Source organism: Crinia signifera, chromosome 6 (genome assembly GCF_055691185.1).
Source record: "Crinia signifera chromosome 6, ASM5569118v1, whole genome shotgun sequence".
Classification (NCBI taxonomy): domain Eukaryota; kingdom Metazoa; phylum Chordata; class Amphibia; order Anura; family Myobatrachidae; genus Crinia; species Crinia signifera.
The window spans coordinates 16,517,609-16,541,532 of record NC_139222.1 but is presented as its reverse complement, the minus strand read 5'-3'; the positions used below and the strand labels follow the sequence as shown (position 1 = coordinate 16,541,532).

General features: G+C 51.5%; 1 protein-coding gene across 1 annotated transcript in view; it reads left to right on the top strand.

Moving 5' to 3' along the window:
• Window positions 1-603: 603 nt before the first annotated feature.
• LOC146009534 (uncharacterized) overlaps window positions 604-23,924 on the top strand; it is a 40,516-nt gene continuing 17,195 nt past the window's right edge. The window contains exons 1-4 of the mRNA XM_083149977.1: window positions 604-753; window positions 10,364-10,512; window positions 10,632-10,817; window positions 15,676-16,495. Coding sequence (XP_083006103.1) covers window positions 10,402-10,512; window positions 10,632-10,817; window positions 15,676-16,495 — 1,117 coding nt within the window. The 5' untranslated portion in view covers window positions 604-753; window positions 10,364-10,401. The remainder of the gene's footprint in view (window positions 754-10,363; window positions 10,513-10,631; window positions 10,818-15,675; window positions 16,496-23,924) is intronic.

Here is a 23,924-nt window from a genome sequence, read left to right as displayed (position 1 = left end):
TATGTCCCCTGTGTGTGCAGACAAAAGAAAACACCATTAAGATCCAACTCAATTTACTGACATCAATGTTTTGTTGTCCAAGCAGAGTCCTTTCACCGCCAGGGCCAACCTCTGTTCTTCTGCTGGGGCCCATACACACAGAACGATGATATATCGCTGGTACATACACACCGGCTGAAGGCCTGTCAATATATATCGTCCATTTAATCAAAACGGACAATGTATCGGCCAGTGTGTATGCACCTTAACTCTAAGGGGGCCAGATGTACTAAGCTTGAAAAAAGTGATAAAGTGCCAATCAGCTCCTAAGTGTCATGTTGCAGCCATTTAAAATGACAGTAAGGAGCTGATTGGTTAGTGGATTATCAATTTTCTTGGCTTAGTAACATCTCGCCCTTGCTCTGCTCTCAGGGAAGGGGGGCCGCGGGTGAGAGTGGGTACCTGATACTGCAAATGCTACTGATCCTCAGACTCCTCCCCCTGATGAGGACAGCCGGACACATGGGGGGTGACATCATTAAAGATCCTTTTCACTAATTAGCCGCTGTCCTGCCCCTGCACTGCAGCCGTGACCTCCTCTCTCTCGCCCCGGGAGAGGAAGCTACTCCCGACTTCCGGCCTGTGCGTTCCAACTGACTTCCTGTATCCGGTCTACTTCCGGTCTCTCTGCGTTCCACCTGGCTTCCCGCTCGCAGCGCGCCTCAGCTTCTCTCCGGGACCAGCGGCGCCGGTCTTCATTCCTTCGGTCCGGACGTAAGTAGGGTGTTGTATTCCGGGTAACCGGGTGTGCAGCAGTGTAACCCCCATATTGGGCCCTGATTATTGGGGGTTATGTAATGCAGCCTAGGTTGTATCTGTTCCCGGCCGCGGTGCATCATATACACATCCCAATGGCTGCTATACAGTGTTACATTGTGTGATTTGAACATTTTGCAGCCTTATACATTTACATCCGTCACATATAAGAAACAACCTGTAATTTGGTATAGAACTGATGTGTGACGTATCAGGCAGCAGTGTATAGAAACATTTGTATTGTAACTTGATGTATACATATATAACAAACACATATAAGAATTATATCAGCAGCGTATTGTAAGTAATGGAGAGAAAGGAAAGTTAAGGGGAAGAACGAGTCGGGTGTGAGAACTGTCTTCCGGACATCGGGAGAGCGCTGTGCGGTTTCCTATTGTATACGGGTTTGCTCAGGATGGGGGTCGATGCCTGGTAGCGATATTTTTGTATGTATCCGTTTCCCAGAATTCTATCCAGGGGAATGTGTCAGAGGCAGACATTATAATGCCGTCCATTGTTCTATACACTTCTATCCTCTGGGACCATTCGGAAAGGGGCGGTGGGAAGGTGGAATCCCAGTGGAGCGGTATGACTGCTTTTGCCGCGCTAATAACAATTCTGGACCATCAGGAATTTCTGGGCCTAGGATTTCTCTTGTGAGCGCTATCACCTCCTTCCTAAAGGGCCGGAAAGTCAAACATGGCCACCAGATATGTGTTGGGGAACCAAAGTCGGCATGAATGTTTTTTTTAACCTGACTTCGCCACTGCCCAAGTGATTATAATGGTGTGCCGAGCGTAGCGAGCCATGCGGGGGACGGGGTACTGTTATGAGGATATATGTCAGGCATCTTTTCATGTGTCAACCAATTCCATGTTAACCATTTTCCCGTTGTCGACCTAATCACTGTGGACCATATCCCCTCCCTGCAGCCTTGGTCCCCCCACTAGTGACTAATCCTACCCCCCCCCCCCCCTCCCTGCAGCCTAAAACGGAGACAGCCTCTAACTAACATTAACATTCCAAGGACCTTCACCAACCCCGAGGTACCGCCATCATCTATTGGGTCACAGAACTGCAGGAGGTTCTGCATCTTCCATTAAAGCCACCCACGGGGTCTTTTGGTACCATCTACACCAGGCATTCCCAACCACGGTCCTAAAGGCACACCAACAGTGCAGGTTTTGTAGATATCCATGCTTGAGCACAGGTGACTTAATTAGTATCTGAGGGATTCTGATTAAACCATCTGTGCTGAAGCCTGGATACGATCCGGCATTTGGGGGCGGTAACCAGGCGCTCTCTGGGAGTGTCCGGGAATACACAGGCGTGCCCAGCCGTGTCAGGGGGAAGTCATGTGACGTCAGCTCCGCCCCTGATCAGCCACTGAGTAAGTCCTGGGCTCCGCACAGACTGCACACACGGGAAAAACCATTTGATGACTCGCAGGCTTGCCAGGGCGGAATCTCACTCTGGCGGGGCGGCGTATATCTTATATAAGGGCTCTGAAACTTAGCAGCCAGCTCTGAATTAGGCCCCTAGGTGAGCATATGGAAAGATCCCTGTTGTTTTAGACTGATTCCTTGTGCCCAGGTAGCGCTTGGCAAAGTGTTTGTATCCGGGCGGTTCCGGTGCTTAGATGTGAGCTATTTGGCTTACGGGCGGATATATGCATTGGATTGAATACACATAGATATTAGCAGCTGGCATTGACTAGTTTTATATTTTCCATAAATATGAGCACTGAAAAAGCCGCCGATACTCAGTAAATGCATGATTACATGACACCGCAGTCGCCTTCACTGTGATAATGGTATCAACCACTGGCAGAGGGTGTAACGCCACAGCCGGGGCACATTCCTGACACCCTGTCTAGCGTATCCCCTGGCTATGGCGTTACAACCTCTGCTAGCGGTATCACTTAATCTATCGCAGCCAGAACCGGGGCCGCGCTTTTGCATCACACACATCGATATTCTGCCATTTTCTGAGCGATTTCTTTAAGTTATGCAAAATCTCTCAGAAAATAGCTGAATATCGCCTTGTGTGTAGGGCCCATTACTTTATCATTTCCCATCATGTTGGGGCTCCAGAGAGCGCTGGTCTTCCCGCACACGCTGGATCAAACCATTTCCAGAGGGGGTTCCACATTATTCATTATGTACCAAACAAAAAAGAAACCAAATAAAAGGGACTATGTAAAAACCGGACCGGACTAGACTCCGGACCGCCGGACAGGACATCAAAATCTGCAGTCCGGAGCTTCTAGGGTCCGGTCCGGGGGGTGTCTTGTCCAGGGGGGTCCCTGTGTATCATCAGCTATCATCAGGGACATGTGGAAGGGGAGATTACAGCCTCCCCGTGTGGTCCAGACTGTCCGTTTTTTGCTACATGCCCGGACCATACAGGGAGGCTTTATTCTACCCCTCCTCCTCTACCTGGTGACAGGTGTCACAGGCAGCCCCCCAGGACAGGACATCCCCGGACAGGACACCCCCCGGACCGGACGCTACAAGCTCCAAAATGCAGAGTTTGATGTCTGGTCCGGCAGTTTTGTCCTGGTCCGGTTTTTACCCATACCCCAAATAAAATAACTTCCAATTCCCATTAGTGCACAGCTCCAGAGCAGGGTGCTAGTGACACCCATTTACAATCAATGTCAGGCCATCATCGGTGGATTTGCTATCAGTGGTGGAGATCTGATCTGGCAGAGGAGGCTGCAATGTTTTTATTTGTCACCCGGCACAGGGGGAATGGTACTGACTGAGCCCCAAACACTGTATCCCAGCAGCTCACTGTACGGTGTGTGACGGGCATCGATGAATCACCATCGATGCAAAACACAGATGACACCATCGGCAGTTGATGGGGAGATGACTGGGCAGCAGGAAGGGTATGGAACAGGGGGCACAGGGGTGAGAGCCTAAAGTGTATCACAATAACAGTAGTAATAGTAGTACAGGTATAATACCGATCACCGGCTGCTGCCTCCGAGACCGAGTCCTCTTCCTGCTGCTCAGCAAGCCGCACGGCGGAAACTGGTATTAACCCCCATCAAGCGGGAAGCCGGGTGGAACGCATTTCCCGGAAGAGGAGTGGAACGCAGACCCCGGTCGGGTAGAAGCACACATACCTTAAATCGGGAGTGCATATTATCTTGCGGGTGAGAGGAAGCTGTGACTGGTTGGGGGTATGTGTGTGTATAGATATTACATGGCAACACATGAATTATGAAGGTGTAACGCCAGCACCATGTGGCTGTGACCCCCCCCATCCCCCCACCTCATGGCCTAGGGACTCCGACACAATGGCTGCACATCTCCCACATCATCATTCCCCCCTCATATCTCCCTGACTCTCACCATGGTGACCCTTCAGGCACACCTCAGCCTAATAATAAGCACTGTATACCCTCATATGCGCTACCATGGCGTAAGTACCACATCACAGCGCCCAAACCCCCCTCATAATGCCCACCAGCTATCCGCATAATAACTTACTGCCCGCTTTATAATTCCCCCTCATCCCCATGTCATATATTCAGTATAACATGTCCCTGCTTCATACTGCTCCTGTGAGCGCCAGGCTAATAGCAGCCATCACAGTACATGTAACTTACTTGGGTATGAAACAGAGAGATGAGCATGTCCTGTTGTGTATAACTATTGTTTCTCCTTCGTGAGACATCAGGGGCCACAGCTTTACTTTGGGTAATAGGAGTGGGAGTGAGCTCCAGCACCCTAGAGGATAACTTTAACTGCCTCCCAGGCAGTCAGGCTCCTCCCCTCCTATACCCCGCCTCCAGGCCACGGACCTCAGTTTTTCTAGGGTGCTGGCAGGAGCCAGATGCACCCAAAAGAGGGGCTGCTATTTAGCAGCCATAACTTTTTTTTTTTTTTTTAATTTTTTATCAGAGCAGCAGTGCTGGAGGTCTGAATAGACCCCTGCACTGCTGGCTCCAACACCCGGATCCGGCGCTGCCTCGCCACCCGCGGGTTGGGACCAGCAGCGGCCCCTGGGCACTGGGGAGCCTGCAGCCACAGCCGGACGCCGGGGACCACAGGCGCCCGCTTCAGAAGAACCGGGACGGCACTGTGAGTAATACACGCTCCCCGCCGGGAGCGTGTGCGATAGCGCAGCGAGGCGCATAGAGATGGCTGCTACAGCCGGCGAGGGGTGACCGCCGGCTGTGCTAGCAAGCGGTCGGCCGGCTCGCCGCCCGTCCCGCTGGACCACCAGGGAAACTAGTTTGTGGGCAGCAGCGCTGGTATGCGGGGCCGCCCGGCGCGCGCCGGATCCCCGCCATTTTACCAGCGCTGCATGTGGACACCTTCCCTATGGTCATTTGTTAGCAGGGGGAGGAGGCTCCCCCCACATCAGCCCCTCCCCCGGGGACAGTAGGCAGGGAACTGTGCTTGGCGCACAGAGAGTTCCCGCCACTGACATCCCTTCCTGTCTGCCTGGCTGCACGTGAGAGGGACACGGAGAAGCTCCAGTGCCACCCGAGGTTCCACTCTTTCACTGCCAGGAGGCTTGGGCAAGTCCCCCCTGTACCTCTCCTGCGGGACACAGGTCACAGTTATTGAGTGCTCCAGTCAGCCATAGCTGCTGCAAGAGCCTAGTGCCATTGACTTTCTATTTGCATTGTATGCCTCTGTATGCTTGCTGTATATGTGTACTTATTAACCCAATAGCTGCTGCAGTGTATTTGGTGTCTTTTTGTACTCAGCCCTCCTGTACTTACAGTAGTTATGCCGAAGAGCAAGTCCAAAAAGGGGGACGCCCCAGCATTGCTGTCATGCACAGCCTGTAATGCGGGCCTATCTCCCCTGGACTATGTACAGGACGGCGTATGCGCAGGCTGCTACAATGCGCAGGCGCTGCCCACGCCTACGGCCTCCTCTCAGGAGCCTGCTTGGGCCTCATCCCTTGTGCAGATGATGGCGCAGCTAGTTGATAAAGTCTCGGCTGCGCTGCCCCAGCGGTCCATGCCGTCCTCATCGGCAGCGAGTGCAGCCCCCCCAGCATTGGATGCCCAGGGGGAGGGTCCACTGCCCGCAGATACACGCAGGCTTTTAGTTAGAAGACCGTCGCCACTCCGCCCCCTCCTCGGGCAGGATACTGACGATGAGGAGGAGGAGGAGCAAGACGATGTCGATGATGTGACTATGTTGAGGAGGCAGTAGATGACGCCATTGACGTCGCCGCTGACATAGGGGATACCTGTGTTGGAGAGGACCCCCCGTCTCGCCTTGATGTACCAGGCCTGATTACAGCGGTTAAGAAGGTCCTGCTAGTAGACGACCAGGCTGACCCGCCTGCGGAGTCGGGCCCTTTCTTTAAGCGCCCTAAACGCTCCTTCAGTCGCTTTCCCAAGTCCGATAACCTGGACTCGGTCATTAAGGAAGCTTGGGAGGTCCCTAATAGGAAGTTTATCATTCACAAACGTTTCTCCTTCCTCTATCCTCTCCCCCAGGAGGACAGGATCCCCTGGGAGACAGCCCCCAGGGTAGACGCTCATGTGGCAAAACTGGTTAAAGCCTCCTTGTTGCCCATACCTACAGCGTCTCTTAAGGATACGGCGGATAGGAAGTTGGAAAACTTCCTGAAGCTGATATACACCACGGCAGGGGCAGCGGGCAGGCCGGCCCTGGCGTCAGCCTGGGTGGCTATGGCTCTAACTAAATGGACCGCTGCCCTCAAATCAGGGGTGTCTGAGGGGGCCCCAGCAGATACCCTTCTGTTGACTATAGAATTGATACATCAGGCTGCCCTCTACTTAGGCGAAGCGGCGCTTGATTCCGCTACTCTCTCCTCCAGGGTGTCCGCTTCAGCAGTGGCTGCTCGCAGATCACTTTGGTTGCGCTCCTGGAAGGCGGACACGGATTCGAAGAGGGCCTTGGAAGCCCTTCCATTCGATGGTTCCCTCTTGTTTGGTCCTGAGCTGGACAGGATGGTTGCTACGGTGGCAGCATCAAAGACTGCCTTCCTACCATCCACCCCGACTACACGGCCCCGGCCGGCCTTTCAGTCCTTTCGGTTTCAGGGCCGTGGTAGAGGACAGTCCTTCTCCTCCAGATCTTCCCAGGGAGGCAGATCCTCCCGTGCTAGGGGCAGACGTCCCTGGGCCACAAGACGCCCTGACCCAAAGCCGGCGGACAAGCCCGCTGCATGACAGGGGGGGCCCCCACCGGGAGGACCCCAGGGTGGGCGGTCGCCTGTTGGAGTTTTCCCCCATCTGGTTGGAATCCACCACAGACGCGTGGGTTCAGGAGGTGGTCTCTCGGGGCTACTCCTTAACTTTTTGGCATCGCCCACCAACATCGTTCTTTTCCACGAGTCTTCCATCAGACCCGGAAAAGCGCAAAGCGCTAGAACTGGCAGTCCAACGTTTGCTTCAAACAGGGGTCATCATACCTGTCCCCTTGTCCCAAAGGGGTTCGGGGTTTTACGCCAGCCTCTTCTTGGTCAGGAAACCAAACGGTTCCTACAGGCCCATTCTCAACCTAAAGAAGCTAAACAAGTTTGTACGGGTCCCAAAATTCAGGATGGAGACTCTGCGCTCCATTGTCCTGGCCCTTCAGCCAGGAGACTTCATGGCATCCCTGGACATTTAGGATGCGTACTTACACATCCCCATTCGCCCAGAACACCAGCGGTTCCTGCGCTTTGCCATCCTGGACCAACATTTCCAGCTCCGAGCCCTACCATTTGGTCTATCCACTGCTCCCCGGGTGTTCACAAAGGTGATGGCAGTAATGGGCAGCAGTCTGCGCAACCAGGGGATCCGGATAATCCCATATCTGGACGACCTGTTGATTCTTGCTCCGTCTGCAGAACTTCTCCAGGACCACCTGAGGGTGGTAATACAGCTTCTGGAGCGACACGGCTGGATCATCAATTGGGACAAGTCCTCATTGATTCCGGCACAGTCGATGGTTCACCTAGGAGCCAGGTTGGACACTATCCATCAGAGGATCTACCTGCCGGAGGACCGTCGTCTGATTCTACAGTCCAGAGTCCGTCGGCTCCTCCATCCTCGACGGGTGTCCATACATGCCTGCATGAAGGTACTGGGTTCCATGGTGTCGACTTTCGACATGGCAGAATATGCCCAGTTCCATTCCCGCCCCCTTCAGAAGGAAATCCTCTCCAAGTGGTCGGGATCCTACCTCTCTCTCCGATCTCAGGTGATAACCTTATCACCGACAACCCGTCTCTCTCTTTCGTGGTGGCTCCTAGACCAGAACCTCACGTTGGGACGCCCATTCTGGATCCATCAGTGGACCCTTCTCACTACGGACGCCAGTCTCCGCGGGTGGGGAGCGGTCACTTGCCAGAGATCTTTCCAGGGCCTTTGGTCTACATCGGAGGCCAAGCTCCAAATCAATGTCCTCGAACTGAGGGCGGTCTTCCGAGCCCTTTGCCTGGCAGAACCCTGGCTGAGGGGTCGTCCGGTGCAGGTCCAGTTGGACAATTCCACCACAGTGGCTTATATCAACCACCAGGGGGGCACCCGCAGCAGGGCGGCAATGATGGAAACATCCCGCATCTTTCAGTGGGCGGAAAAGAAGATTCCAGCTCTATCGGCGGTCTTTATTCCGGGAGTCCAGAATTGGGAAGCGGACTACCTAAGCCGTCAAACACTGAATGCCGGCGAATGGTCCCTCCATCAGGAGGTTTTCCAGATGCTGGTACATCGGTGGGGCTTACCCGAGGTGGACTTGATGGCCTCTCAACACAACCACAAGGTTCCCTCTTACGGAGCCAGGGCCCACGACTCGGCCGCCATCTTGGTGGACGCTCTGTCCGCTCCGTGGCCGTTCAGGCTGATGTATGCCTTCCCGCCATTCTCCCTCCTCTTGCGACTGATTCGCAAGCTGAAGGCGGAGGGAGGCACATTGATCCTCGTGGCCCCATATTGGCCCAGGCGAGTCTGGTTCTCAGACCTCCAGGCTCTGTCGGTGGCCCCCCCGATCCGCTTGCCTCTACGTCGGGACCTTCTCTCTCAGGGTCCGTGTCTGCATCCAGACCTGAGGCGTCTGGCTTTGACGGGGTGGCTGTTGAGACCTCCCTCTTGAGATCTAGGGGGTTTAATGCTCGAGTAATTTCCACTATGCTTAGAGCAAGAAAGGCTTCCTCTGCGAGAGCTTATCATCGGGTTTGGAGGGCTTACTTCGTTTGGTGTAGGACTCGCCACTTCAATCCTAAGTCTTACCGCCTGGCTCGGATTCTATCCTTCTTACAGAAGGGCCTGGAGGCTGGATTGCGCTTATCTACCTTGAAGGTTCAAGTCTCGGCTTTGTCCATCTTGTTTCGCCGACGATTAGCACTGTTGCGGGATGTCCGCACATTCATGCAGGGGGTTCTGCGTATCCAGCCTCCCTTTGTCCCCCCGGTTGCTCCGTGGGACCTTTCCCTTGTGCTATCTGCACTCCAGAAACCACCGTTTGAGCCTTTGCGGTCAGTGGACCTGTGTTGGCTCACCTGGAAAACGGTTTTCTTATTGGCAATAGCATCAGCTCGGAGGGTGTCCGATCTGTCTGCCCTGTCTTGTAAGTCCCCCTTCCTGGTCTTACACAATGACCGGGCGGTTCTTCGTACTGTCCCTTCTCACTTACCAAAAGTGGTGTCCAGTTTCCACGTTAACCAGGAAATCGTGGTTCCGGCCTTTCAAGGGCCAGATGCATCTTTGGATCAATCATCCTTGGATGTTGTACGGGCGCTGCGCATCTATGTGCGCCGCTCCCGGTCCTTTCGCAAGACGGACTCCCTCTTTGTGCTGTATGGCTTTCAAAAGAGGGGATGGCCGGCCACTAAACAGACTATTGCCCGCTGGCTTCGTTCTGTCATCCGGCAGGCATACCTGGGTGCCTCTCTCCCGGTTCCGGCTGGTATCCGGGCACATTCCACTAGGTCTGTGGGAGCGTCTTGGGCTGTTCGGGGCGGTGCTACAGCTGAGCAAGTTTGCAGAGCTGCGACATGGTCGTCAGCTGCTACTTTTGTGCGTTTTTACGCTTTTGATACTTTTGCCTCCCAGGACTCTGCCTTCGGGCAGAGCGTGTTGGCTGCGGCGCAGGCGCGTCCCCACCCATAGGTGGCTGCTTTAGGACGTCCCAAAGTAAAGCTGTGGCCCCTGATGTCTCCCGAAGGAGAAAATGAGATTTATGTCTTACCTGGTAAATCTCTTTCTTCGAGGACATCAGGGGCCACAGGGATCCCTCCCTGCCGCGCCTGCTTCAGTTACGTTACAAGTTACGTTTCACTGGTTATATATATTACTCCTCTGTTGAGGGTACTAACATGTTTCAGAATGTGTCTCTGTGTGGTGCTTCTCTTCCTTCTCTCCTGTCTCCTGCCATGGCTTGTTAAAAAACTGAGGTCCGTGGCCTGGAGGCGGGGTATAGGAGGGGAGGAGCCTGACTGCCTGGGAGGCAGTTAGTTATCCTCTAGGGTGCTGGAGCTCACTCCCACTCCTATTACCCAAAGTAAAGCTGTGGCCCCTGATGTCCTCGAAGAAAGAGATTTACCAGGTAAGACATAAATCTCATTATTTATTCCTGGACAGTGAAGTGTTAAAGCACCAGAGTCTTTATTAGAAGTCACATGAGGATGAGACACGTCCTTGCTTCTCTGGGGATGGACCAGGACAGGAGTCACATGACTGAGAGGATATTAAATCTCACCCTGGAGATCATCTACCTGCTGACTGGGGAGGTGAGGGATTTCCGGAATGTAATAAAACACGGATGAGTTCGGAGATTGATGAGAACATTCTAGAACAAATTTTAATGGTAAAAAAACTTTGGGATTTTTTTGTGTCTTCTGCAACACAGGATTACACAGTAGTGAAGAAGAAAGATCCTGTGACACCCAATGTATGTCCCAGTGTGTCAGGAGGACAAAGCAGGACCCAGAACCACACCCCACTGACTCCCTCTCACTCACCGATACATGAGAGAGACACTGACCAGAGGATCCTGGAACTCACCAACAAGATCATCCAGCTGCTGACTGGAGAGGTGACTGCTGGGAATAGGACGTTATACAGTAACACCGAGGATGGGACCGGAGAGGTGACTCCTGGGAATGGGACGTTATAAAGTAACACCGGGGGGATGTGACCGGAGAGGTGACTGCTGGGAATGGGACGTTATACAGTAACACCGGGGATGTGACCGGAGAGGTGACTGCTGGGAATGGGACGTTATACAGTAACACCAGGGGAGATAACAGGAGAGGTGACTGCTGGGAATGGGACGTTATACAGTAACACTGGGGGATGTGACCGGAGAGGTGACTGCTGGGAATGGGACGTTATACAGTAACACCGGGGGAGATAACAGGAGAGGTGACTGCTGGGAATGGGTCATTATACAGTAACACCAGGGGATGTGACCGGAGAGGTGACTGCTGGGAATGGGACATTATACAGTAACACGGGGGGATGTGACCGGAGAGGTGACTGCTGGGAATGGGACGTTATACAGTAACACCGGGGGATGTGACCAGATAGGTGACGGCGGGGAATGGGATGTTCTACAGCAACACCGGGGGATGTGACCGGAGAGGTGACTGCTGGGAATGGGACGATATAAAGTAACACCGGGGGGGATGTGACCGGAGAGGTGACTTCTGGGAATGGAACATTATACAGTAACACCGGGGGTTGTGACCGGAGAGGTGACTGCTGGAAATGGGACGTTAATACAGTAACACTGGGGGATGCGACCGGAGAGGTGACTGCTGGGAATGGGACGTTATACAGTAACACCGGGGGGATGTGACTGGAGAGGTGACTGCTGGGAATGGGTCATTATACAGTAACACCAGGGGATGTGACCGGAGAGGTGACTGCTGGGAATGGGACATCATACAGTAACACCGGGGGATGTGACCAAAGAGGTGACTGCTGGGAATGGGACGTTATGCAGTAACACCGAGGATGTGATCTGAGAGGTGACTGCTGGGAAAGGACGTTATACAGTAACATGGGGGGGGAGATAACAGGAGAGGTGACTGCTGGGAATGGGACGTTATACAGTAACACCGGGGATGTGACCGGAGAGGTGACTGCTGGGAATGGGACATTATACAGTAACACGGGGGGATGTGACCGGAGAGGTGACTGCTGGGAATGGGACGTTATACAGTAACACCGGGGGATGTGACCAGAGAGGTGACGGCGGGGAATGGGATGTTCTACAGCAACATCGGGGGATATGACCGGAGAGGTGACTGCTTGGAATGGGACATTATACAGGAACACCGGGGGATGTGACCGGAGAGGTGACTGCTGGGAATGGGACGTTATACAGTAACACCAGGGGATATGACCGGAGAGGTGACTGCTGGGAATGGGATGTTCTACAGCAACACCGGGGGATGTGACCGGAGAGGTGACTGCTGGGAATGGGACGTTATACAGTAACACTGGGGAATGTGACCGGAGAGGTGACTGCTGGGAATGGGACATTATACAGTAACATCGGGGGATGTGACCGGAAAGGTGACTGCTGGGAATGGGACGTTATACAGTAACACCGGGTTTGTGACTGGAGAGGTGGCTGCTGGGAATGGGACGTTATGCAGTAACACCAGGGGATGTGAAGGGAGAGGTGACTGCTGGGAATGTGACGGTATACAGTAACACCGGGGGATGTGACCAGAGAGGTGACTGCTTAGAATGGGACATTATACAGTAACACCGGGGGATGTGACCGGAGAGGTGACTGCTGGGAATGGGATGTTCTACAGCAACACCGGGGGATGTGACCGGAGAGGTGACTGCTGGGAATGGGACGTTATACAGTAACACTGGGGAATGTGACCGGAGAGGTGACTGCTGGGACATTATACAGTAACACTGGGGGATGTGACCGGAGAGGTGACTGCTGGGAATGGGACATTATACAGTAACACCAAGGGATGTGACCGGAAAGGTGACTGCTGGGAATGGGACGTTATACAGTAACACCGGGTTTGTGACTGGAGAGGTGGCTGCTGGGAATGGGACATTATACAGTAACATTGAGGGGATATGACCGGAGAGGTGACTGCTGGGAATTGGACGTTATACAGTAACACCGGGGGATGTGAAGGGAGAGGTGACTGCTGGTAATGGGACGTTATACAGTAACATGGGGGGGATGTGACCGGAGAGGTGACGGCGGGGAATGGGACGTTATACAGCAACGCCGGGGGATGTGACCGGAGAGGTGATTGCTGGGAATGGGGCATTATAAAGTAACACCAGGGGTTGTGACCGGAGAGGTGACTGCTGGGAATGGGACATTAATACAGTAACACCGGGGGATGTGACCGGAGAGGTGACTGCTGGGAATGGGACATTATACAGTAACACCAGGGGATGTGACCGGAGAGGTGACTGCTGGGAATGGGACGTTATGCAGTAACACCGAGGATGTGATCGGAGAGGTGACTGCTGGGAAAGGACGTTATACAGTAACACCGGGGGATGTGACCGGAGAGGTGACTGCTGGGAATTGGACGTTATACAGTAACATCGGGGGATGTGACCAGAGAGGTGACGGCGGGGAATGGGACGTTCTACAGCAACACCGGGGGATGTGACCGGAGAGGTGACTGCCTGGAATGGGACGTTATACAGTAACACCGGGGGAATGTGACCGGAGAGGTGACTGCTGGGAATGGGACGTTATACAGTAACACTGGGGAATGTGACCGGAGAGGTGACTGCTGGGACGTTATACAGTAACACCGGGTTTGTGACTGGAGAGGTGGCTGCTGGGAATGGGACATTATACAGTAACATTGAGGGGATATGACCGGAGAGGTGACTGCTGGGAATTGGACGTTATACAGTAACACCGGGGGATGTGAAGGGAGAGGTGACTGCTGGTAATGGGACGTTATACAGTAACATGGGGGGGATGTGACCGGAGAGGTGACGGCGGGGAATGGGACGTTATACAGCAACGCCGGGGGATGTGACCGGAGAGGTGATTGCTGGGAATGGGGCATTATAAAGTAACACCAGGGGTTGTGACCGGAGAGGTGACTGCTGGGAATGGGACATTAATACAGTAACACTGGGGGATGTGATCGGAGAGGTGACTGCTGGGAATGGGACATTAATACAGTAACACCGGGGGATGTGACCGGAGAGGTGACTGCTGGGAATGGGACATTATACAGTAACACCAGGGGATGTGACCGGAGAGGTGACTGCTGGGAATGGGACGTTATGCAGTAACACCGAGGATGTGATCGGAGAGGTGACTGCTGGGAAAGGACGTTATACAGTAACACCGGGGGATGTGACCGGAGAGGTGACTGCTGGGAATTGGACGTTATACAGTAACATCGGGGGATGTGACCAGAGAGGTGACGGCGGGGAATGGGACGTTCTACAGCAACACCGGGGGATGTGACCGGAGAGGTGACTGCTGGGAAAGGACGTTATACAGTAACACCGGGGGATGTGACCGGAGAGGTGACTGCTGGGAATTGGACGTTATACAGTAACATCGGGGGATGTGACCAGAGAGGTGACAGCGGGGAATGGGATGTTCTACAGCAACACCGGGGGATGTGACCGGAGAGGTGACTGCTGGGAATGGGACATTATACAGTAACACCGGGGGGATGTGACTGGAGAGATGACTGCTGGAAATGGGACATTATACAGTAACACCGGGGGATGTGACCGGAGAGGTGACTGCTGGGAATGGGACATTATACAGTAACACCAGGGGATGTGACCGGAGAGGTGACGGCGGGGAATGGGACATCATACAGTAACACCGAGGATGTGATCGGAGAGGTGACTACTGGGAAAGGACGTTCTACAGTAACATGGGGGGGGAGATAACAGGAGAGGTGACTGCTGGGAATTGGACGTTATACAGTAACACCAGGGGATGTGACCAGAGAGGTGACGGCGGGGAATGGGATGTTCTACAGCAACACCGGGAGATGTGACCAGAGAGGTGACTGCTGGGAATGGGACGTTATAAAGTAACATGGGGGGGGGATGTGACCGGAGAGGTGACTGCTGGGAATGGGACGTTATACAGTAACACCGGGGGATGTGACCGCTGGGAATGGGACTTTATACAGTAACACTGGGGGAGATAACAGGAGAGGTGACTGCTGGGAATGGGGCGTTATACAGTAACACCGGAGGATGTGACCGGAGAGGTGGCTGCTGGGAATGGGCCATTATACAGTAACACCGGGGATGTGACCGGAGAGGTGGCTGCTGGGAATGGGACATTATACAGTAACACTGGGGGATGTGACCGGAGAGGTGACTGCTGGGAATGGGACGTTATACAGTAACACTGGGGGATGTGACCGGAGACGTGACTGCTGGGAATGGGACGTTATACAGTAACACTGGGGGATGTGACCGGAGAGGTGACTGCTGGGAATGGGACGTTATACAGTAACACCGGGGGATGTGACCAGAGAGGTGACTGCTGGGAATGGGACGTTATACAGTAACACTGGGGGATGTGACCGGAGAGGTGACTGCTGGGAATGGGACATTATACAGTAACACCGGGGATTGTGACCGGAGAGGTGACTGGTGGGAATGGGACATTATACAGTAACACCAGGAGATGTAACCGGAGAGGTGACTGCTGGGAATGGGACATTATACAGTAACACCGGGGGATGTGACCGGAGAGGTGACTGCTGGGAATGGGACATTATACAATAACACCGGGGGATGTGACCGGAGAGGTGACTGCTGGGAATGGGACATTATACAGTAACACCGGGGGATGTGACCGGAGAGGTGACTGCTGGGAATGGGACATTATTTACCAATGTTCTATTTTAATTAATTTCATCAGACTTTGATATTTTATTGTTTTCTGGGTTATTTAGGGAGATCTGGCTGATCTAAAGTCCGAAAATCTAGGAGACGAGACATATGTGACTGATAGTAAGGCAGAAGCTACAGAGGGAGAAGAAGAGACGGATGTGACTGATATTAAGGCAGAAGATACAGAGGGAGAAGAAGAGAAGTATGTGACTGATAATAAGGAAGAAGATACAGACGGAGAAGAAGAGACGTTTGTGACTGATAATAAGAAAGAAGCTACAGAGGGAGAAGACGAGACGTATGTGACTGATAATAAGGAAGAAGATACAGACGGAGAAGACGAGACGTATGTGACTGATAATAAGAAAGAAGCTACAGAGGGAGAAGAGACGGATGTGACTGATATTAAGGCAGAAGATACAGAGGGAGAAGAAGAGACGGATGTGACTGATAATAAGGAAGAAGATACAGACGGAGAAGAAGAGACGTATGTGACTGATAATAAGAAAGAAGATACAGAGGGAGAAGAAGAGACGGATGTGACTGATAATAAGGAAGAAGATACAGACGGAGAAGAAGAGACGTATGTGACTGATAATAAGAAAGAAGATACAGAGGGAGAAGAAGAGATGGATGTGACTGATAATAAGGAAGAAGATACAGAGGAAGAAGAAGAAGAGATGGATGTGACTGATATTAAGGAAGAAGAAGCAGATGGAGAAGAGACGGATGTGACTGATATTAAGGCAGAAGATACAGAGGGAGAAGACGAGGCGGATGTGACTGATAATAAGGAAGAAGGTACAGAGGGAGGAGAAGAGACGTATATGAGGGGTGACCAGCAGCGTAAGGAGGAGGAAATCCCTACAGATACCAGCACAGGTGAGTGCAAAAAGGGGTAAAGTTAAGGCTACTAAAATTATTTTAGATCCAAGCCACGCTTGTTATTCTCTATTCTCCCTGTTGCCCTCTGGGAAATGTTCTAGGTGTTTAGGTTGCCATACTAGTCGGCTGCGGAATAGTTTTTCCCATCTGTTATTTTGAGTGTGAGTTTGCAGTGTGTGAATTGTGAGTGCTCCTTTTTCTTCTTTGGAATTTCACTTATTTCACTTTTTTAGTGTTGTAGATTCCTATTCTTCTTGTTCTGTCACTACAGTCTTCCTCTACTATATTCTCCTCTGTCAGTACAGAGTAATGAGGGCAATGGGCGAGAAGTAATAGGGTGTAATTATTTTGGTTAATAAATGGCCATATCCGTATTCGGATGTTTTCACATTCAAAACATCAAAGTGAGGGGGTCCTGCCATATTTAAGAATCCAACACTGGGCTCTTGTAAAGGTCCTGGTTCCAATAAAATGGGGAACAAATGGAGTAGGAGTCCCCTGTATTTTGTAACCAGCACCGGGCTCCAACAGCTAGTAGAATGATGTCACAGCGGGGGACACTTTATATAAGTTCCCCTGGTCAGAGCATCACCCCATGTACAAGGTCCCTGTGCGAGTGGGGACCACCTGAATAAAGGGCTCTCCCCAGGCTTCACCTGTCCGGGGCTGATGCCCGGGGCTGTCCCCGGTCCCCCTGGGCAGTGGGTGCCATGTTTATTTATTGGTGTACAACAACAACAACACTGGGTTGTGCTGTCGGACTACATAGTAACATAGTAGTAGAGGTTGAAAACAGAATTGCATCCATCAAGTTCATCCTTATACAGGACCTGTTAGGTGGTATGGGCTAGATGTTATCCCCATTTTAGTATTACCGCCTGTTCCAACTATGGCTGAATAGTGATTATTTGTACCCCTGGATGTTCTGTTCCAGTAGATGTTTGTCCAACCTTATTTTATATGTGTTCAATGTGTCTTCCATCACCACCTTTCCTGGGAGAGTGTCCATACCTTTACCTGCCCTGACCGTAAATAACCCTTTCCTTCTAAGGGTACGGAATCTCCTCTCCTCTAGTCTGAGTGCATGCCGACGTGTCCTAGTTTCCGACCTCAGAGTAAAGAGGTTGCCTGATAGTTTACAATATTGCCCCCCTGATATATGTGTATATGTAAAGAATGTGGGGCCCAGAATTGCACTCCAAATACCAAGGGAGGTCTAACCAGTGCCCTGTACAGAGGTATAATTACATTGTCTTCTGTTTCCATGCCCCTTCTTATACAGGCTGGTATCCTGTTGGCCTTGGTGGCTGCACCATGACACTGAGCACTGTACCCTAGTTCAATGTCAAATTGGACTCCTAGGTCCATTTCCAATTCTGATTTGCCCAATTCTCCTCCGTTTGTATAAGTCGCACACTGGTTCTGTCCTCTGAGATGCAGAACCTTACATTTATCTACATTGTACCTCATGTATCAGTCCATTCGTCAAGTTTATCTAAGTCCCACTGTAGAATGTTGACATCCTCAACCATTCTGACCACCCTGCACATTTTTGTGTAATTTGCAAAAATTGAGATTCTACTTACTATCCCATCCTCTATATCAGTGGTTCCCAACCTGTGGTACGCGTACCCCTGGGGGTACGCGTCCACCCGCTCGGGGGTACGCGGTGGCCCGGCCTGTAATGGCGGCCGCGGCAGTCAGACGTGCCGCGCCAGCTTCTGAGACTGAGGGGAGGAGAGTGGGTACTCTTTACCTAGAACGGCGACCATCGAATGCACTAAAAATCGTATGCGATGGCCGCGATTTCCCATCGGGACCAATGTTAAAAATGAGATTGGACCTGATTTTAGTGTTCAATGCCCGCGATTTTTACATCGGAAACAATGTTAAATGGGCCACAGAGCCCAAATAGTCACCGTGAAGTCTGAAATGGCCCCCACAATTGTTAACGCCACCCCACGATCAACGTCAACCCGAAGCGTGGCGAGCGGCGGCGGTACGCGTCCTCCGACCTTTTCATGCCCCACTATCCACGTCGGCGTGGAGTTGAGAATAGAATAGTGTAGCGAGCCACCGAGCCCGAAGCGTGGCGAGCCCCGCGAGGGGACGCGGATACCTTCACAGTTATACGCGTCCCCTCGCGGGCTTCACTGGTGTCCGTGGCGACGCGGACACCTGTGAAGCCCGCGAAGGGACGCGTTTACCTGTGAAGGTATCCGCGTCCCCTCGCGGGGCTCGCCACGCTTCGGGCTCGCTGCGCTCGCCACAATATTCTATTCTCCACGCCGACGTGGATAGTGGGGCATGAAAAGGTCGGAGGACGCGTACCGCTGCCCCTCGCGGGCTCGCTACGCTAGCCACGCTTCGGGTTGACGTTGATCGTGGGGTGGCGTTAAAAAAAGTGGGGGCCATTTCAGAGTTCAAGGGCACTATTAGGGCTCTGTGGCCCATTTAACATTGTTTCCTATGGCCAAATCGCAGGCATTGAGGCATTTAACAGTAAAATCGCGGTCAATCACCATTTTAACATTGATCCCTATGGGAAAATCGCGGGCATCGCGTCGCACCCGTTTTTTATGTGCCCGCGATGGCCGCGGTTTTTTACCCCCGATGCCCGCGATTCTAATCGCGGGCGCCGTTCTAGGTAAAGAGTACCGGAGAGTGCATTGCGCATCTCTCCTACCCCTCACCGTGCTTCCCTGTGACTGGGCCCCCGTCAGCCAATCAGAGCTTGCGGGCCGGCAGCAAATCAGGAGCCGGGCCGCGAACTTTGATTGGCGGGCAGCCCAGTCAGTCACAGTGAAGGGAAGGAGAGATGCGCAGTGTGCTGTACTCTCCTTCCCTGAGAGAAGCAGGGGCGACATCTACAGTGACTGCAGGGGGACACTGGACTGTCCTCTCCCCGGCAGCAGCATCAATGGTGAGTGTGCTGCTGCTGGGAAATACTATGGGGGCATTGCTGGCACTGTGGGGGCATACCCAGTACCATGGGGTCATACCTGGCACCTTGGTGGCATTCCTGTATCTGGCACTGTGGGGGCATACCTGGCACCATTGGAGCATATGTGTATCTGGCACTTTTGGGGGCATATGTGTATCTGGCACTATTGGAAGGTAACGTGATCCATTGGAATGTCTGTTGCTTCAGTAATAGAGATTTGACAGTGTTCTGTTATTTTATATGCTGTCTGCAGAATGGGCTGAGCTTATATTGTGGTCAAGTGGTTGCACTTTTTTTTTTTTTCTCGTCATTGCCAGTATGACTTGCCCCTGTTAAGCCACACCCTTCAAATGAGGCCAGGGAGGGGTGCTCATAAATGAAAATCCTAATCAAGGGGTACGGGAGACAAAAAAGGTTGGAACCACTGCTCTATATCATTAATGAATGTTAAATAGAAGAGGCCATAACACCGAACCCTGTGGTACTTCACTTAGTACTGGTATCCAACTTGAAAATGCACTGTTTACCACCACCAATGTCTAGGTTCCTGCTAATTTCCTCATAAAAATGTACTGGGTTAGTTTGGCATGAATGATTCTTTACAAACCCATGTTGATGACTAGTGATTATATGATTCATTTATAGGTATTCTTGGATACCATCTTTTAAAATTCCCTCAAAGCATTTCCCTGTGATTGGCGTTAAGATCACACTTGCTGGGTCATGGCTTTTTTCCTTTTTTAAATATCGGTACAACTTCCGCAATTCTCCAGGTCCCGGCAAGCTTCCCCCCCCCCTCATGTAGGTTCTTGGAGAACCACAACTTTAATATCATACACTAGCACCCGCCAACTTTGAAAACCCATGCAGTTCCTCGTCCCTGCCTGGGTTGTCGCTGTCTGCTGTGCTATTTCTAGCACAGGTCTGGTTTGCATATCAGTGCTGATATACAGACCACACTGTGGTAGAAGCACTGCAGCAGCCAGTGACACCCCATGCAGGGAGGAGGAACTGCACAGGTTTTCATAGTTGGCGGGTGCTAGAATGAACACTAATACATCCATACATACACACATTCATACATACAAATATACATATACTCACCTTGCCAGTCTCCCCCACTGATCGAACCTTTTCTCCAGTTGTGTATCCAGGGGATTTAAAAAAAATTTGCCTGACATCCGGACTTGAGGAGCTGCACACACATGCGGGCCTCCCCAATACTGGGGGAAATTCTAGCGGAGACAGCTACATCCAATCAGGGATGAGCTGATTGGTTGAGGGGAGTCCCAGCCCTGATTGGATGAAGCAATCTCCACTGGAATCTCCCTTATTACCGAGAAGGACCCGCATGTGTATTTAAAACTTTTACATTGTCCATGTTGACATAGACATCAAAAACCGTGAAAAACGCATGCTGACCTTTTCCTGTGTCTCTCATTTCAATGTCATGCCGACCTAGTGCTTATTGACTAAAGGCTCCAGTCAGCCTTCCCAAAAATCAAAGCCTCATCAAGCCAGGTCCGGTAACCATCAGGCCCTTTAGCAAGATGACAAGCTGTTTTTATCATGCTGGAAGTCCAACCCTGGGGGTTTCCAGGGTGGGTGGTCGGTTCCTGGACTGACCATGTATAACAGTCCCCCACAAACAATTCCTGGGTGTTAGACATGGTATTTTTTGACTACGCCCTTTAATTTTATTATTCTAACCAATTTGTTACCACCGCCGGTCTGCCTGCCAGATGCCGCCAATGCTTCTTCCCTTCAGTCCGCCATTTCTTCCCTTCTGCAGACTGCAATGATCACCCCTGTCCCCCCTTCTCATCACAGACAAGGTTTCTCTTCAAATTTTTTTCTTGGTGTGGAAGCCCAGTGGGTATTCCACAGCATTCGCAACCTGAGACAGCGCAACCTGTTGCTGAGATTACCCAAATTCAGAATGGAGTCTCTTTGATCCATTCTTCTGACTCTATAACTAGGAGACTTCATGGCTTCTTTAGACATTCAGGGCGCCTATCTCCACATTTCCATTTGTCAATATCACCAGTATTTCTTTGCTTTATGGTGAGAGACAGGCATTACCAGTTCAAGGCTGTGCACAGCGCAGTGAGTCTTCACAAAGGTGATGGCTGCCCAACTTCACCTACAAGGAACTTGTGTTCTACCTTATCTGGATGACTCCCTTCTGCTAGTGCAGTCTCCAAAGGATCTGCAAATTCATCTCTACCTCTTACAGGATCTGCTACAATCCCACAGATGAATAATAAACTGTCAGAAATATAGTATAACTCCATCCACAACAGTGCTTCATTTTTGAGCATTGCTTGATACCCCTGCGCAGAGGGTCTACCTACCAGCAGACAAGAGGACAGAGCTCTGGGAGATGATTTGTAATTTCTGAAACACAGCAGGGTTTAGGTTCATCTGTGCATGTGGGTGTTATGAAACCTCGTGCCCTGCTTCGAAATGGTCAAATTTTGACAGTTTCACTCCAAACCACTATAGCTGGAGCTGCTCCATCAGTGGAGTCGCTCTGACTTCCACCTCAAGACCCAAATGCTACCTTTATTTGCCTCTCTCCCCTCTGTTGGCTCAAACCTTCTCATCCCAGCATGGGTCGCACCTTTGCAAATTACTACTAGATTCTGCTGACCACAGTCGCCAGTCTCCGAGGTTGGGGAGAGGTGGAAGATCGTTCCATTCAGGGTTTATGAGCAAGTCACGAAATGTGCCTGCCCATCAACATCTTGGAATTACAGGCAATCTACTGTGCTCTTCGTCAGATGGAACCAATGCTCCACAACAGGCCAGTGCAGATATAAACAGACAATATGCCAGCTGTGCTTATATAAATTGCCAGGGCAGGACCAGGAGTTGCACCACCATGGGAGAAGTCACTACGATTCTCAGGTGGGTGGAACAGTTTCTTCCCTCCCTATCGGCAGTGTACATCCCAGTAGTCTTGAACTAATTCTTGAGTCTACAAGATGTCCATTCAGGAGAATGGCTGCTTCACCCAGAGGTATTTTACCTTTTGACAAAATGCTGGGGTCAACCTCTGGTGGACCTAATGGCCTCCAGATAGCTACACATGTACAGCTCTTGGACCAGGGATCCAGCAGTATGCCTTTTGGATGGCCTCTTAGCACCTTGGCCATTCCAAATGGTATATAGCTTTCCTATCATTGCTATTCTTATACGAGTATTGGGTCGGCTGAAAAATGAGACGGTGACCACCATTCGGGTGGCTCCAGATTGTCTGGGTACGTGGAACTTCTCAGACTGCTGGTTGCCCCTCCAAACCATCTCCCACTTTGGCCGGACCTATAGTCTCATGGACTTTGTCATCACCTGGATCCACTCAAATTGAATTAGAAGGGGGTGGCTGTTGAGTGGTCAATCTTAAGAGCGAGAGAATTGTCATCTCAGGTCATTCAAACATGCTCGCAAACTATCCTCTGCCAGGATTTATCATAGGGTTTGGCAATGGTACTTCCAATGGGGCGCTTCAAAATGCTATAACCCAAAGGTCTATCAGTTGGAGTTCCTGCAAAGAGGTTTGGACTTGGGCCTTCATTGTTCCTCCTTGAAGGTCCAGGTGTCAACCGTCTCTATGTTGTTTCAATGACAAGTGGAAGCTTCTTTCACAATTCATACTTTTTTGAAGGGGTGCTACACCTTCAACCTCTGGTGCATCCATTGATGCATCCGTGGGATTTGTCACTAGTCCTTCATAAACTTCAGGGAGCTCCATTTTGAGCCATTGGATTCCATGGATCACATGAAGATTATTTTTCTTTTGGCCATGTCCCCTGATCATAGAGATTCAAACTTAGGGGGCCCTCTCTCATCATTCACCCTTTTTAGTGTTCCATGAGAACAGAGAGGTATTACGAACTAGACAGGATATCTGCCTATGGATGTGACTGGAACCAGGAAAATTTGTGTACCAGTTTTTTCTCCATAACTTTGTTCTTCAGTCTCTGACTCTTTATAGATGTTGGTTGTGGTCAAGGCCCTGCGTATTTATGTGTGTTTGACCACTCCTTTAGCAAACCTGAGTCTTCGTACTTTATGATGTACATTGGAGAGTCTGGCCTGTCTCAAAACAGGCCTTGGCTCACTAGTTGTTTCTTACCATTTGCCAGGCCAATCTGTTGGTGGGGAAACTGGTGCCAGTATCGGTGAAGGCCTTCTCCACTTGGTCTGTTGGTGCTTCGTGGCACCGCCCACCAGTGTTTCCTGCAGAGCATCCACGTGGGCTTCTGTTCATATGTTCATCAAATTCTATCAGATGCTGCTTTCAGGTAAGGGGTCTTCAGTACAGCTCAGGAGCGTTCCCACCCATAAAGGGACAGCTTTGTGATGTCCCATAGTCCCAGAATCCACCATGGGCTGAAAGGCAAAAATAAGACTTTTGTCTTACCTGTAAAATCCTTTTCTCTGAAGCCATGTTGGATGCTGGGCACCTGCCCTTACACC